At 37.2% G+C, this 13105-nt stretch overlaps 1 protein-coding gene across 4 annotated transcripts in view; it reads left to right on the top strand.

Annotated features, from left to right (window-relative positions):
- Positions 1 to 669: 669 nt before the first annotated feature.
- The window catches only part of LOC143024602 (F-box/WD repeat-containing protein 7-like), a 40030-nt gene continuing 27594 nt past the window's right edge, over positions 670 to 13105 (top strand). For 2 of the 4 annotated variants that reach the window (XM_076183457.1, XM_076183454.1), the window contains exon 1: positions 670 to 761. In XM_076183457.1, coding sequence (XP_076039572.1) covers positions 759 to 761 — 3 coding nt within the window. In that variant the 5' untranslated portion in view covers positions 670 to 758. Of the gene's footprint in view, positions 762 to 820; positions 1005 to 1315; positions 1403 to 13105 lie in introns of those variants that run through there. The other 2 variants (XM_076183456.1, XM_076183455.1) reach the window with 2 other exon arrangements.

The raw sequence follows: 13105 nt of genomic DNA, 5'->3' as shown, positions 1-13105 counted from the left end.
CCAAGATAAGAGGGAGGGTGGAGGGGAGTGGAGTGTATTAGGAATGGAATGAGTGGGAATGGTTTTTATGCCTTTTTCTTTTTGGCTACCTCCCTTGTAAGGGGGGAAATGCCTTTGGTATATGTATGTAAAAAGTGATAGCCTACTCAATGTATCATATAGTTTCCTTTACTTTATACAGAATGAAATCAAATAGCAGAGAGAGAGGCATGTACTAAACCTGATTTGGCACAACGTACCCCACATCTTGAATATCCTTGGAAGCTTATTGTTATATAGATAGCTGTGTTCAGCGCTACAACTATCTTCATCACTTTGGTGAATCAGCGCACTAAAATAGCATATGAATTAATTGTAATTTGTACTTAGTGCACATATCTAGCGTGTACTTATAGTTTCAGTGTGATTGCTATATTATGTACACAATTTTTTATACGTTCTCTCAGCTCAGATGTGAACATTATGTCGACATTTTCACAAACTATTTAATTTGCACACCATGGTTATGGAGAATATATAGAATGTACGAGGAAGATGGGAGAAAAACACATTAACGTTTCTTTTCATTAATGATTCTTTGACTAATTGACTGGTTAGTTGATTGGTTGACTAATTGTGTAGAGTAGCGGAAATCTAAAACCTGAACTTTAAAAGTAAGGCGATGTTTCGAAGTTTCGAACACAAAATCGGATATCGACTTTAGTGTGTCCCGGACGCAGATTCGGATCGTCAGGGCTCAAACTCGGTCCCAGGGCAGAATGGTATGGACTTGCGTAGTGTAAATTCGGACTTGAACTTAGCACAATAAGTTGTGAAATTGAGAGCAATATAAGTCCTCATTACACATACTGACACATTTACCACAAAGAGTGCCCGTGTTTTACACTTTACAATTTGGTGTTCTGCTTCTATGTACCTGTGAAAGCCAATTAGGATGTGGACTCCTCATCCAGTGACTGTTGTTTATTCATTCATGCCTCAAATGTAACAACGCATGAAAAGTGGTAGGTTTCCTCTGCAGTTGTTAATAAAAATCCCTTCCAGACAGTCTCGTGCCCATAGCAAGGTCATTTGCAGCTCTTTGGATGAAGTTTGTAGATTTTCGAAAATTTCACCCCGTGTAGGTTATTCGCATGTACACGTGGATACAATCTCAAATACATAAGAAATCTTAATAGATAACATCATTATAGCTCCCTTAATTCAAATTCCTTCAAGAAAAAAGAAATTTTCACTCTAAGAAGTCTTCAATTATTACATAAAATTGGTATTTTTGTTGCCCCACCCTGACCCTTCAAATTGCGCGCCTCAAGGTCTTCGCCCGAGGTTCCCCCGGATATCCAACATGGCGGATTTGTTGTGATTATTCTCGCTGGAGGAGCATCCATACTAGTGTTTCCAGGTAATAACATGTACCCCATGTAAAAATTAAATCATCCAGTATTTCCCACAGTAAGTAGGAGCTAGAAGTGGCAGAATTCAGGACGAGTTGGGTATGCTAACAAGGCATGTACTGTGATTTTTGACTCCGTATTCTGGGGATAGATAAAACAAACCCAGACTAGAAGTAGGCATCCAATGTGTTCGCTTGTTTTATTCTCTATTTTGTTAGAGTATACATTTCTTTCTTGTAAAGGTGCATCAATAGGTGAGAGTGATTTGTGTAGGTACATAGGGAAGACGTTTTGGGTTGAGGGAGTCAGGTATGTTGGACGGTGAACATGGAAACCAGCCTAGCAATAAGCCTGGAAAGAGAAGACAAAGTGGCCAAGGACGAATGCAAGTAGGACCTCTTAGCTATACTAAAATGCATATAAAACCAACAAAACTTATCTCACATGGACAAGAACATCCATAAGCAAACTCCGGATTTAGTTTTTTTGCCATAATTTCAATCATATTTTATTTAAGACATGTTGACCATTTTGGGATAGTGCAATCAGAAATTGGACCTTATATGTCCTTAGGTATTGCTTAAAAAAGTGTGTATAGATCTTAGATAGTTTTATTCCATGTTAAACTTACTCTACATGATTGTGAAAATCATGTGGTAAACATAGACATTTTTTCTTGTATTGTTGGTGGGAATATTGATTATGCAGTGTTTACAAAATGTTGAAAAGCAAACCAGCTGATTCATATTCTGGGTTTTGTATGAGAGAAAGTAAAAAAAAAGATGGATTTTTTGTATTAATAAGAAGACCATGCAGTTAACATTTTTAATTTGCATTGCCAATGCTAGTTTGGGAATGGTTATCATTTAGTTGTTTATTGTTAAGTATATTTATTTCATTGCCACTATAGCCATACATTCTCTTATCCTCGCTTGTAATTTGCTGCCATATAATGAAATGAGTGATTAGGTAGTAAATGGCCTAACATTTGTGTCAAGGATGTTATATTTTGGGGTCAGAGAGCAGTACTTTAAATTGATGGACCAAATAGTTGCGGTATACAGCTCTTGATATAACCAACCATAATCTTAAATTTTGGGGGCAGTAGGAAGCTTAGTGGTGATAATTTCTCGTTCACTTCAAGAGCTAAAATTGTATCATAATAGTCGGTAAATTTCAAGATGTATTATAGGTAAAACTAAGGCTGATTTGTAGATCTCTGTGATTTACTTTTTTCTGAATGTGAGTCAATAACTTACCTAATTAGGCTAATACATGTATTCAGTGGTACTGGGTAGTTGCCAAATATTTGGGTTGGTAAAACTTAGTGTACCTTTTCTCCAGTGGTTTTCTTTATTATATAATTCAAGTACTATTACTTGTGATTAAAAGTGGATATCAAATAATGTTCTATGATATATGGTGACAGTGTTAAGGATGGCATGAAAAAACACTTTAGCCAATAAACTAGGAGAGGAAATGAAGAGCTGTGGATTTTCAAGGTGGGAGGGGGGGCACAAAAAGAATTTGCTGTTTAATTTCATGAATAGAATATATATTGGTATATGTCACAATTTTCTTTTTGGACATAAGGCCACTTTAAAGAATATTTGCCCATCATCTATGCCTGTTCTTAAGTGTCCATTTTTTATTTTTTATTTTTTTTAAAAGTAAGTGTCAGACTCAACCTTCAAAAGAAATTTCACAATTTTACATGAGATGAGCTTATCTTCAAAGTTTCTATAATATCATGCCATTCAGTCAATCCATTGCCCTAGGTCTCTCTTGCACAAGAGCCTCAGCTCAGGTAACTGGCACCAGCCATCAGACAGGCTTTAGGACAGTGTAGGATGAGATGTTCATTGTCCATTGTGTGATGGTTACTTTTTTACATCTTGGGCAGCATGATTCTATTCTGTGTTGATAGGAGCTGGATTCCTAAACACAAATGTGCTAGTGTGGTTCTTGAATCTTGCATCTCTTGAGATGGAGTTATCAGTGGAGCTAATGTTAGGGGATTGGTGGAGTTCTGAGTTTGGTAGTGTATCTTTTAGAACTTGCTCTGTGATCTGGCTGTCAATGTGTTTTTGTGTGGATGTATGGTACAGGTTGTAGAATGTGTACATTTCAGTAGTATGCTGCTGATGTGGGTTTTTGTTACATTCAACTGGTTGTGCATGCATTTTCTAATAATATGGGTGAGTTAGGTTTAGATCTCTAGCTTATAATTTGTGTACCTGTCATTTTTATGTGATATCTATGGGTGGATTTTTATTTCTGAATGTAAGTGTTCTAATGAAATAGTTTTAGTGCATCCTGTTATTATTCTTAATGCTTTATTTACTATGCTTTGTAAAGCATGTTTGTTTTGCTGATTGTTGGGAACCAAGTTGTGGAAGCATAGTGGATTGTAGACTAATTAGTTCTCCAAAGGTTTCTTTTCATTATGATTTTCACCCTTAGGTTTGTAATGTAAAGATCATTTGAGTATTATAAGTGAGGCCTAGAGTTTTTGGGCATCTTTTCTGTGGTGGGGTTTGTCCTTTTGATTTCAATATTCAATTATTTTTCTTTATTCATGATTATCTGGAGTGAGCAGTGTTACTAATGATTTTTGGGGTGAGGCTTCCATTCTGTTATTTCAGAGCTGTTGTTCTAGTTTAAGTAAATTTGGGTGTTCTTAGCTGCTATTTTGAAGTTTCTCCCTTAGGTTATTTTTGTCAGGATAATCTGCAGAAGTGGGTACTTTGGATGTGGTGTTGGGAGATAAACTGTGATGTGGTTAACAGCTTATGCAAGGTCCTTGAGTGACTCTCATGTAGTCTTTATGTCTCAGAAATTTGATTATTTTTGTGTTATTCTGCGCTGTACCTGCATTTATTTATTTATTTATTTTATTTTATTTTTTATTTATTTATTTATTTATTTTTTTTTTGTCATGGATGTGAATGTGTGTATTCTATTGAAAGTATACATCTGGGAACTTTATCAGATGTTTTGTTTATGATTATAGATACTATAAACATTCTGGTGGAACTTTCTTGTAGAATCACTCCTGGATTTGCTGGGGTATTTGTGAGCAGTAGACTTATGGAGTGCCTCTTACTAAATCCATGTTAGTTTGGGGAGGTGGATAGTTTAGTTGCATTTCTTTCTTTGAGAGAGAACCAGTGATTGTGGAATCTATCTATTGTTAGCCAGTTAGCATGTAGCATCCTGTTCATGATGTTTGTGTATGTCCAGCTCTGATGCTGAGTTTGTGTAATTTCAATTTGTGGTTGTCATTTTCAAATAGTTCATCTTTGAATTCAACCTATGAAATCTGTACATTATGATATACAGGAGTCCCTCAAATAACGTGGGGTTAGGTTCCTGAAATTACCGTGTATGACCAAATCCGCGTATGCTGACATTCCATATTAAATACCAAGAACCGTATGTATGTATGTGGTGTATATATGTGGCGTTTATGGCGTATGTATGTGTTTGTGCGTATATACATGTGTGTGTATGTGGTGTATATGCATGTGTGTGTATGTGGTGTATATGCATGTGTGTGTGTATGTGGCGTATACACGTGTGTGTGTGTGTGTGTGGCGTATGTATATGTGTGTGTATGTGGCGTATGTATGTGTGTGTGTGTGTGTGGTGTGTGTGTGTGTGCATGTGTGTGTGTGTGTATGTGTCTGTGTTCACATGTACAAGTAAGCATGTACGTGGATGTGTCTGTGTTCGTATTTGTGTGTACACGCATGCGCATTCTTAATATACACTGGTTGTCTAACACGTGTCTACATGTGCGTGTCTACCTGTGTGTAACCGTGTATACGTCTGTTTTTGATCTCCCAAACCACCACTGCCAGTAACAACAAGAACCTCATAAGAGAAATTTAGACACAATAAGCGCAGTCATTATCAGACTTATTAGTTGTGTTCCAAACGAAAGAAACATTACACCTCAACAGGTTAGGGCTGTAAAATTTCACGATAGCACGGCGCGGGTGGTGGAAGCGACAAGCTAAAGCTTGTTGGATACCCCCCTACTCCCCCTCTCCTCCCCTCCCTCCCACCTGCATCAGTTCCCGGAGGTTGACACGTGACTGCAGGCAGCCACCCACGGCTATCCCCTCGCCCCACACCCTTGTTTGAGCAGTTCCCAGTACATAATGACCGCGTTATCTGAGGATCGACTGTATATGGTAAGATAGAAAACAGTCACCACAAATGTTTGCGATGTTGCCGCGTGTGTGCGTATGCGTCTCCGACTCGGCGTGAATTTTAAAACGGTTCTCTACATTTGAGATGGTTTTGAAATAAAATCAGTGTGTGATTGAATCCGTGTTATTTGAATCCGTGTTAATTGAGGGACTTCTGTACCCATAACCTTGTGGCAGGATTACAGCACAAATTTATAGTGTGCTCAAGAATTTGTATGATTTACAAGATGCAAACTTGCCTTGATCCTGCAATACAGAACAGTACACAACATTTTATTCTAGCTGCTACTAGACTATTTTATTCAATTTTGTGGTGCAACTTTGGAAAGGAAGAGGTTAAACTTGAATTGGATAAAGAATTCCACTTGGAAGGGTACAATATACCTTTAATATTGACAGTAAAGTACCCATGTCTTAAATTTTTTTCCATCTTCAACTACTCATGTTATATGCAGATTAATTTCATTGTTTCTTAGAAATAGATTAGTTTGATAACTAGGGTTGATGAAAGAGTATTGGGATGGTTTGGACACATGGAAAGAATGAGTGAAGAAAGATTAGTAAAAGAGGTGTGGAAGGCAGAGGTGGATGGAGTGAACATGAGGGGGTGACAAAGGATGATATGGATGGATGGGGTAAAAGGGATGATGAGAAAGAGGGGGGATGTCTGTTGAGGAAGGAAGGGAGAAGACAGAAGATAGGGGTGAGTGGAGAATGTGTGTGTATAGATGATGCTGTGATGCATGGAAGGGAGTGGGTGGGGGATGGGGGGTTAAGGTGTGGTTATGTATGAATGATATTCTGATACAGCCTGAAGGGATTTCTTCCCATATTCTCTTTTTCTCCATGAGGGGATGGAGGGGGGGTGCCAATTAAATGAAGTGGGCATGCTGTAGATGTGCTGTGTCTTGCTGCATTGCTTCTGACCCTGGGCAATGGGCAAGATGCAGGGATGACCCATCATCCAGGAAGAACCAAGGAAAGAGGAAGGGAGGGAGGGGTGGTGAATGGGAGTGGAGTATGTGGGGATGAAATGGGTGGGAGTGTAATTATGCCTTTTGATTTTAGCTACCTCCCATGGAAAGGGGGAAAAATGCCCATGGTTATATGTACCTTATGTAACTTGTTTATGCCTCTCTGATGACCAGCAATGGTATAGCTCATTCCACTTCTAAGTTTCTTTGATGTTTTTTCTTTATTCTGGCCCATTATTGAGATTACTTTCAGTTGCACTATTGCAGAGGTATTTAGGAGCCATGCTGATCTCTGAAGCATGATAGCTTTAGGTGATTATGTTCAGAATGGTGCATACAGACAATTATTAATGTTTGTCAGGAAAACAGGAACATGATGCTCGCAATCAGTAACATCTGATGGGATGGCACATAATGTAAATATTTTATTTTAGAACTAATAACAATGGGGGTGAAATGAACATATATGATCAAATCCATAGAAAATGAGGGAGGACTACTTTTCATTCTGGCTGCTACCAGGTTGCTTTATTTAACTTTGAGGTACTTGTTGAGTAGGAATAAGAAAGGGAGCTTAACAAAATTGATGTTCAGTAACTTTTAAATTATCTTGTGTATATCTATTACTTAGAATTGTGACACCCAATGGTGGATACTTGTAATAGTTCTGTAAGGTGTCAGAAAAAAAAAATTGCTGTCCATCTTCAAAACCCATTAACACCCCTGAGCAGTCTCTGAACTTATCCCAAGATCTATCAACTTTAACTGTACACATAAGGAGTTCCAACAACTGTTGATTGCCCCCACTACAGCTACTATAATCTAATGATGTAGAAATGGTTCCACACTAGGTACACCACAGACAATAGTCCAAGGACCCAAAGAGTATTGCCAGCTGTTGTGGAGCTTTGGATTTCAAGCCCATGATTTTCGAGGCAACAGAATTGCAAAATATGATGATAATTGTTGCTTCAAGTTTTACAGACTGGAAGCCTACAGCTTCACAGCAACTTGTGGCAGTCCTTGGACCATCCCATAGATCTCCCAGGGAAAATGCATTGGACTGCTCTCTGCATTGTATATGTATGAGACTTATGTCATTGACTTGTAGTAGTGAGAGGAGGGTAGTCACAGGCTGTCAGCACTCCCCTTGAGAAAAGGTGAAGGAAATACAGTCGAGATGGGAATCTTGGGCCCAGTCTGGATACTGAGCACTGGATTATATGGTGTACACCTCCAGATGGTGGTGAGGAACTATATGGGTTTTGAAGATGGGTTGCATCGTGATTCAGACCTCCTCCTCCTCCTCATAGGACCACCTGGTGCAAACATCATATCAAAATGTGTGAAACCTGAATTAGCAGAGTATTGGGTTGTCAAAAGTTATGCAGTATACTAGAAACAAGGATTAATCTGTTGATCTATTGACAGATCCCTCTTCCAGGATATCAACAACCCCTGGGTAACTGGCAACACCCATAAGACAGGCCCATAAGTCACTCAAGGAAGAAATATTGTGTTGTTGTCAAGGGATGGTTAGTGTGGGGCAGTGTAGGATGTGCTCAATGCCCTCAGTGGAATGGTTGCTTCTTGAGCAGTTTAATTATGTGGCCTAATACATCTCTTACCTCCACACTAATCCCCAACCACTACAATTACATTCCTCTGAGAACACTTGTTTATATCAATCCAATTTGTCTCTTTTTTTTTTTTTTTTCTTTCTTTTTTTTTTTTTCTCTCTCTCTCTTCTCACCACTAGGTCTTTTCTTTTTGTTTCTCACTACTAGGTCTATATGCACTCATAAATCTCTTATCCCAATCTTACCTTCGCTCATGTCATCCTTAATGGCATTTTCCTCTGCTCTGGAATATACTTATCTCGTTACTTACCAGAAGTGTTACCATTTCCCTCCTATGCTTTCGACATTCCTGATGCCCAACCCACCATTCTCCCAAACTACAATTTCCACACCCAGTTTTGTTTTATTAACTGCCAACACATTCATCTTCTCACCTCTGGTTTGAGTCCTCTCTGACCCTGTTGTGCCTTGGGGTATTGGAGAAGAATACAGAATAGGAGATTCCTAGTCTTGTAATTCAGTTCTATCTAAAGGCCTTCTACAACACACATGGAAACATGGTGGAGGCATCCCCCCCCCACATACTTACACACATACAGCAGAGAAAGATCAGAGAAGGTAGAGGTAATGGTAAAGAATAAATTAAGGGGACATCATAGAAGAACATCTCTTTGCTCCCTCTTGAGTAAAGAGTATGCTCATACATGATGAATAATGTGTGGCTCTGGTCTGTAAGGTTCCCCAAAACAGTCCTTAAAGTGCTAAATGCATGTCACCTTGCAGTCAGTACCCTGGAACACAGGTCAGCTAAATACATTAGCTTCCTTTAGGTTGGTCTGCTGGGATATGGCAAGCTCTCCTTGAATGTGGCCCACATACAACTTTGTAGGGTGAAGTCTGATGTTGGTTAAGATTACCTATGATATTGAGTGCAGAGATGCTGGTATGACTGGATACGTAATCCTCGAAGAATGGATTAGACCTGCTGAGTCCAAGGGTTTTCCCTTGACTGAATAGAATTGCCAGGTGGCTGACAGAAAGAAGTTGAATAAGGTACTCGGGGCTTAATCAAGAGTCTGTATGGGGGTCTTCCACACATTCAGGTGACACACAGAATAAACATATTAAGTTACTCAAAGGTTTATACAGGAATTGATTAGAGCTCTGTATTATTAGCTGATATTGATTGTCAAAAACAAATTAGCTTTAATGTGTTACTGGAAAGATAAACTAGCTCAAGTACTGGTGATGTAATAGTGCATGATGGTAAGATTTGTTTTGGAATGTGCCATTTCTGAAGGGCACAATTTTTGTAAACAAAATAAGCAGTGTTAAAGGGGGAAGAAGCATTTGGTATATAGACAATATTATGGTTGTCATTCAATAATGAAACTTCATATTGGTAATTTTCAATAACTTTTAGATGTTAATGAAATTTATTTCTAATCATTTATAGAAAAAAATGAAAAAAAATTAATAACAAGATCTTCATTTTATTCAATGAAAAATATACCAGAGATGAAAATATTGTACAATCTGAATGCTGTGACTAAAACTTTGCCAACATCACAAGAAAAAAAGAATGATTTGAATCTAATAAATCATTTGCATACCATAATCCTGACCAAATTCCATAGCTGGAATAGTCCAAGAGTTGATGTACCACAAATGGAACCAGATATAAATTTAAAATGGTATGATCAATGGAGAGTGAATGACTGAACCATGTGAAGAATTGCAATTTTCCATACACGAATTTAGAATGAGGTATGATAATTGGAGAAAGAATGACAGAAGGATATGAAAAACTACACTTTTCCACACCATTATATAAACTGCAACAGATTATATCCATGCCCTTGGCTGACAGGAGGCGAAGAAGTCATTGGCCAGCTTTTTTTTTTTGTGTGTGTGTGTGTGTGTGTGTGTGTGTATATTTACCTAATTGCATTATACAGGAAGGGGAGCTATGCCCATCTTTGTATCTCTCAGCATCTAGTTTGTTCTTAAATTCTTTTATGGTTTTTGCACACACTGTTGTTTCATCCAATTTGTTCCAGACATCCACCACTGTGTGGAAAACTAATTTTTTTTTATTTATTATTATTATTATTTTCAGATCTCTTCTATAGCTATCGTTTTTGGAGTTTCTTTTTAGGTCTTCTCGTTTTCCTTTTATCCCACTTTGATAAATCTTCTCTGTCAAGAACTTCCATGCCTTTCATGATTCTGTAAATAGAAAGTAGATCTCCTCTTTCTCTTCTTTGTTCCAGGGTTGATAGTTCCAATTTAGACAATCTTTGTATGCTCTTTGGATTCTTTCTAATTTCTTTATATTCTTTTTTGTGCTGGGTGTCCATAATGTCGCAGCATACTCCAATCTTGGTCTTACCAGTGTGACTAATATATATATTTTTTTTTTACCATTACTTCATCCAAGTAATTAAAAGCCACCTTTATTGATCTTAGTAAAATGTAGGTTTCTCTGACTATTTTGTTTATATGTTTGTCTGGTGACTCATTGTTGATAATTACTCCTAGGTCCTTTTCGGAGCTAACTCTTTATACTTCCTTTGTACCAATGTTATATTATCCTGATATTCTTTTTTTACTTTTTCCAAACTCCATTATACTACATTTCTTGATGTTGAAGTTCACTTCCCACTTTTGGCTCCATTTCCAGGTCTCTCTGCAGTGATTCACAATCTTTTTCTGTACTTTAATAGTTTTGTGTCATCTGCAAAGAAGTTCATATAACATTCCACACCTTCGTCCATGTCATTTATATATATAGCAAACATTATTGGAGCTAATACAGAACCTTGTGAGACTCCACTTATCATTTCTTCTCAGGTCAAGATTTCAACCCTGCTTACATCCAGTCTTTAAATTGATTCACTATATTTTTGTCTATCATCAATATCTCCCATTTTATATTTTAACCAGTAAGTGAAATTATTATATTTTGGTCACTCGATAAATAAAGCTCCCTTCCCATACGATACCAATTAGACATATCCTCCAACTTAGTTAAAAATTTTTTTTTTTTTTTTTTTTTTTTTCTTTTTTTTTTTCTTTCTCTATAACTATCCTTTGAATTTCTCATGTCCCCTTGTATTTCTCTCATCTCAATTTAATAAGTCCTCTCCATCAAGTATTGCTGTCCCTTTCATGATTCTGTAAATGGTCAGCAGTCGCGTCTTTCTCTTCTTTGTTGCAAAGTTGGTAAATTCAATTTAGCCAGTCTTTCCTCATATGACAGGTTCGAAAGTGTTGGGGCCATTTTTGTGGCTGCTCTCTGGATTCATTAAATTTTCTTTATATTCTTTTTGGTACTAGGTGACCATAGTGTAGCAGTATCAGTCTAGGCCTTATTAGTGTGACTAGTATTTACTGTTTTTTCATCTAAATAGGTAAAAGCCACCATTATTTATCTTAGAATGTTGTAAAATTCTCTGACAATTTTGTTAATCTGTTTATCAGGGCTTTAATGGATCTGGAAAAGGCTTGACAGGGTTGACAGGAAGGTACTGTGGAAGGTATTGCAGATATATTGGATAGGAGGAAAGCTTTTAAGAGCAGTCCAAAAGTTTTATGAGAGTAATAGAGCATGTGTTAGGAATGGAAATTGGGAGAGTTTGAGGTAAAGATGGGACTTTGTAAGGGATATGTTATGTAGCCCTGGCTGTTTAATTTATACATGGATGGGGTGGTGCGACAGGTAAATGCAATGGGTGGGAGTGGTTTTTATGCCTTTGTTTTTTGGCTACCTCCCTTATAAGGGGAAAAGAAGCCTTTGGTATATGTATGTATGTATGTTTATCAGGGGACATGTCATTTGAGATGATTACTCCCAGGTCTTTTCCAGATCCCACTTTTTTTATTCCTTTTATTCCAATATTATATTGTCCTGATATATATATATTTTTTTACTCTTTCTGAACTCCATTATGCTACATTTCTTTATATTGAAGTCTACTTCCCACTTTTGGCTATTTCCAAACCTTGTTTAGGTCTCTCTGTAGTAATTCACAATCCATTTCAGTATTCACTTTCCTCAGGAATTTAGCATAATCTGCAAAGAAGCTCATGTAACAATTCACATATTCATCCATATCATTCACATAAATAGCAAACATTATTGGAGCCAACACTGATCCTTGTGGAACTCCACAAATCACCTCCCAAGTTGAATTCTTTTCTAAGAACACTACTATCATTTTTCTGCCATGCAAGAAATCCTCCATCCAATGTAATAATTTACCTTGTATTCCCATGTTTTAAATATTTTGAAATAATTTTTTGTGTGGTACTTTGTCAAAGGCTTTTGTAAATCTAGGAAAGCATAGTCAGCCCATCTATCCCTTACTTGTATTATATCTATTAGACTTGAGTAGAAATAGATTAAGTTTGTGGCACATGATCTTCCTTGTCTGAATCTAAATTGTCATGGGTTTATTATATTGTTTTCTCCCAGGTGTTTTCTCCATCTATTCTTGATCATTTTCTCACATATTTTGGCCACAGTGCTTGTAAGGGAGACTGGTTTGTAATTTGTTGGTTCGTCTTTGTTTCCTTTATATATTGGTACAATATTGACATGTTTCCAGTTATTTAGTATTTTTCCTTCTTTGAGTAACTTTTGTAATATATTTTGTTCATTAATTTTTCCTCACATTCTTTTAGTATCCAATTTGCAATTCCCTCTGGGCCATGTGATTTCCTGACATCAAGGTTTGATCCTTTTTGTTATTTCCCTCATGTGGGGGTGATTGTACTTCAATTCCTTCATCTCATTGCTGTACTTTTTCTCTAGTGAAAACAGACTTGAAGTGATTGTTTATGACTTCAGCCATTTCTAAATCTTCTGTATATTCTATATTTCCGGGGTGTAGTTTCACCACTTCCTGTTTATTTTTTAGTTTACCATTCACTTATCT

This window comes from Oratosquilla oratoria, chromosome 4, assembly GCF_046742065.1.
Source record: "Oratosquilla oratoria isolate Oo_2021 chromosome 4, ASM4674206v1, whole genome shotgun sequence".
NCBI classification, from domain to species: Eukaryota; Metazoa; Arthropoda; class Malacostraca; order Stomatopoda; family Squillidae; genus Oratosquilla; species Oratosquilla oratoria.
This window is presented reverse-complemented; position numbering and strand designations above follow the sequence as displayed.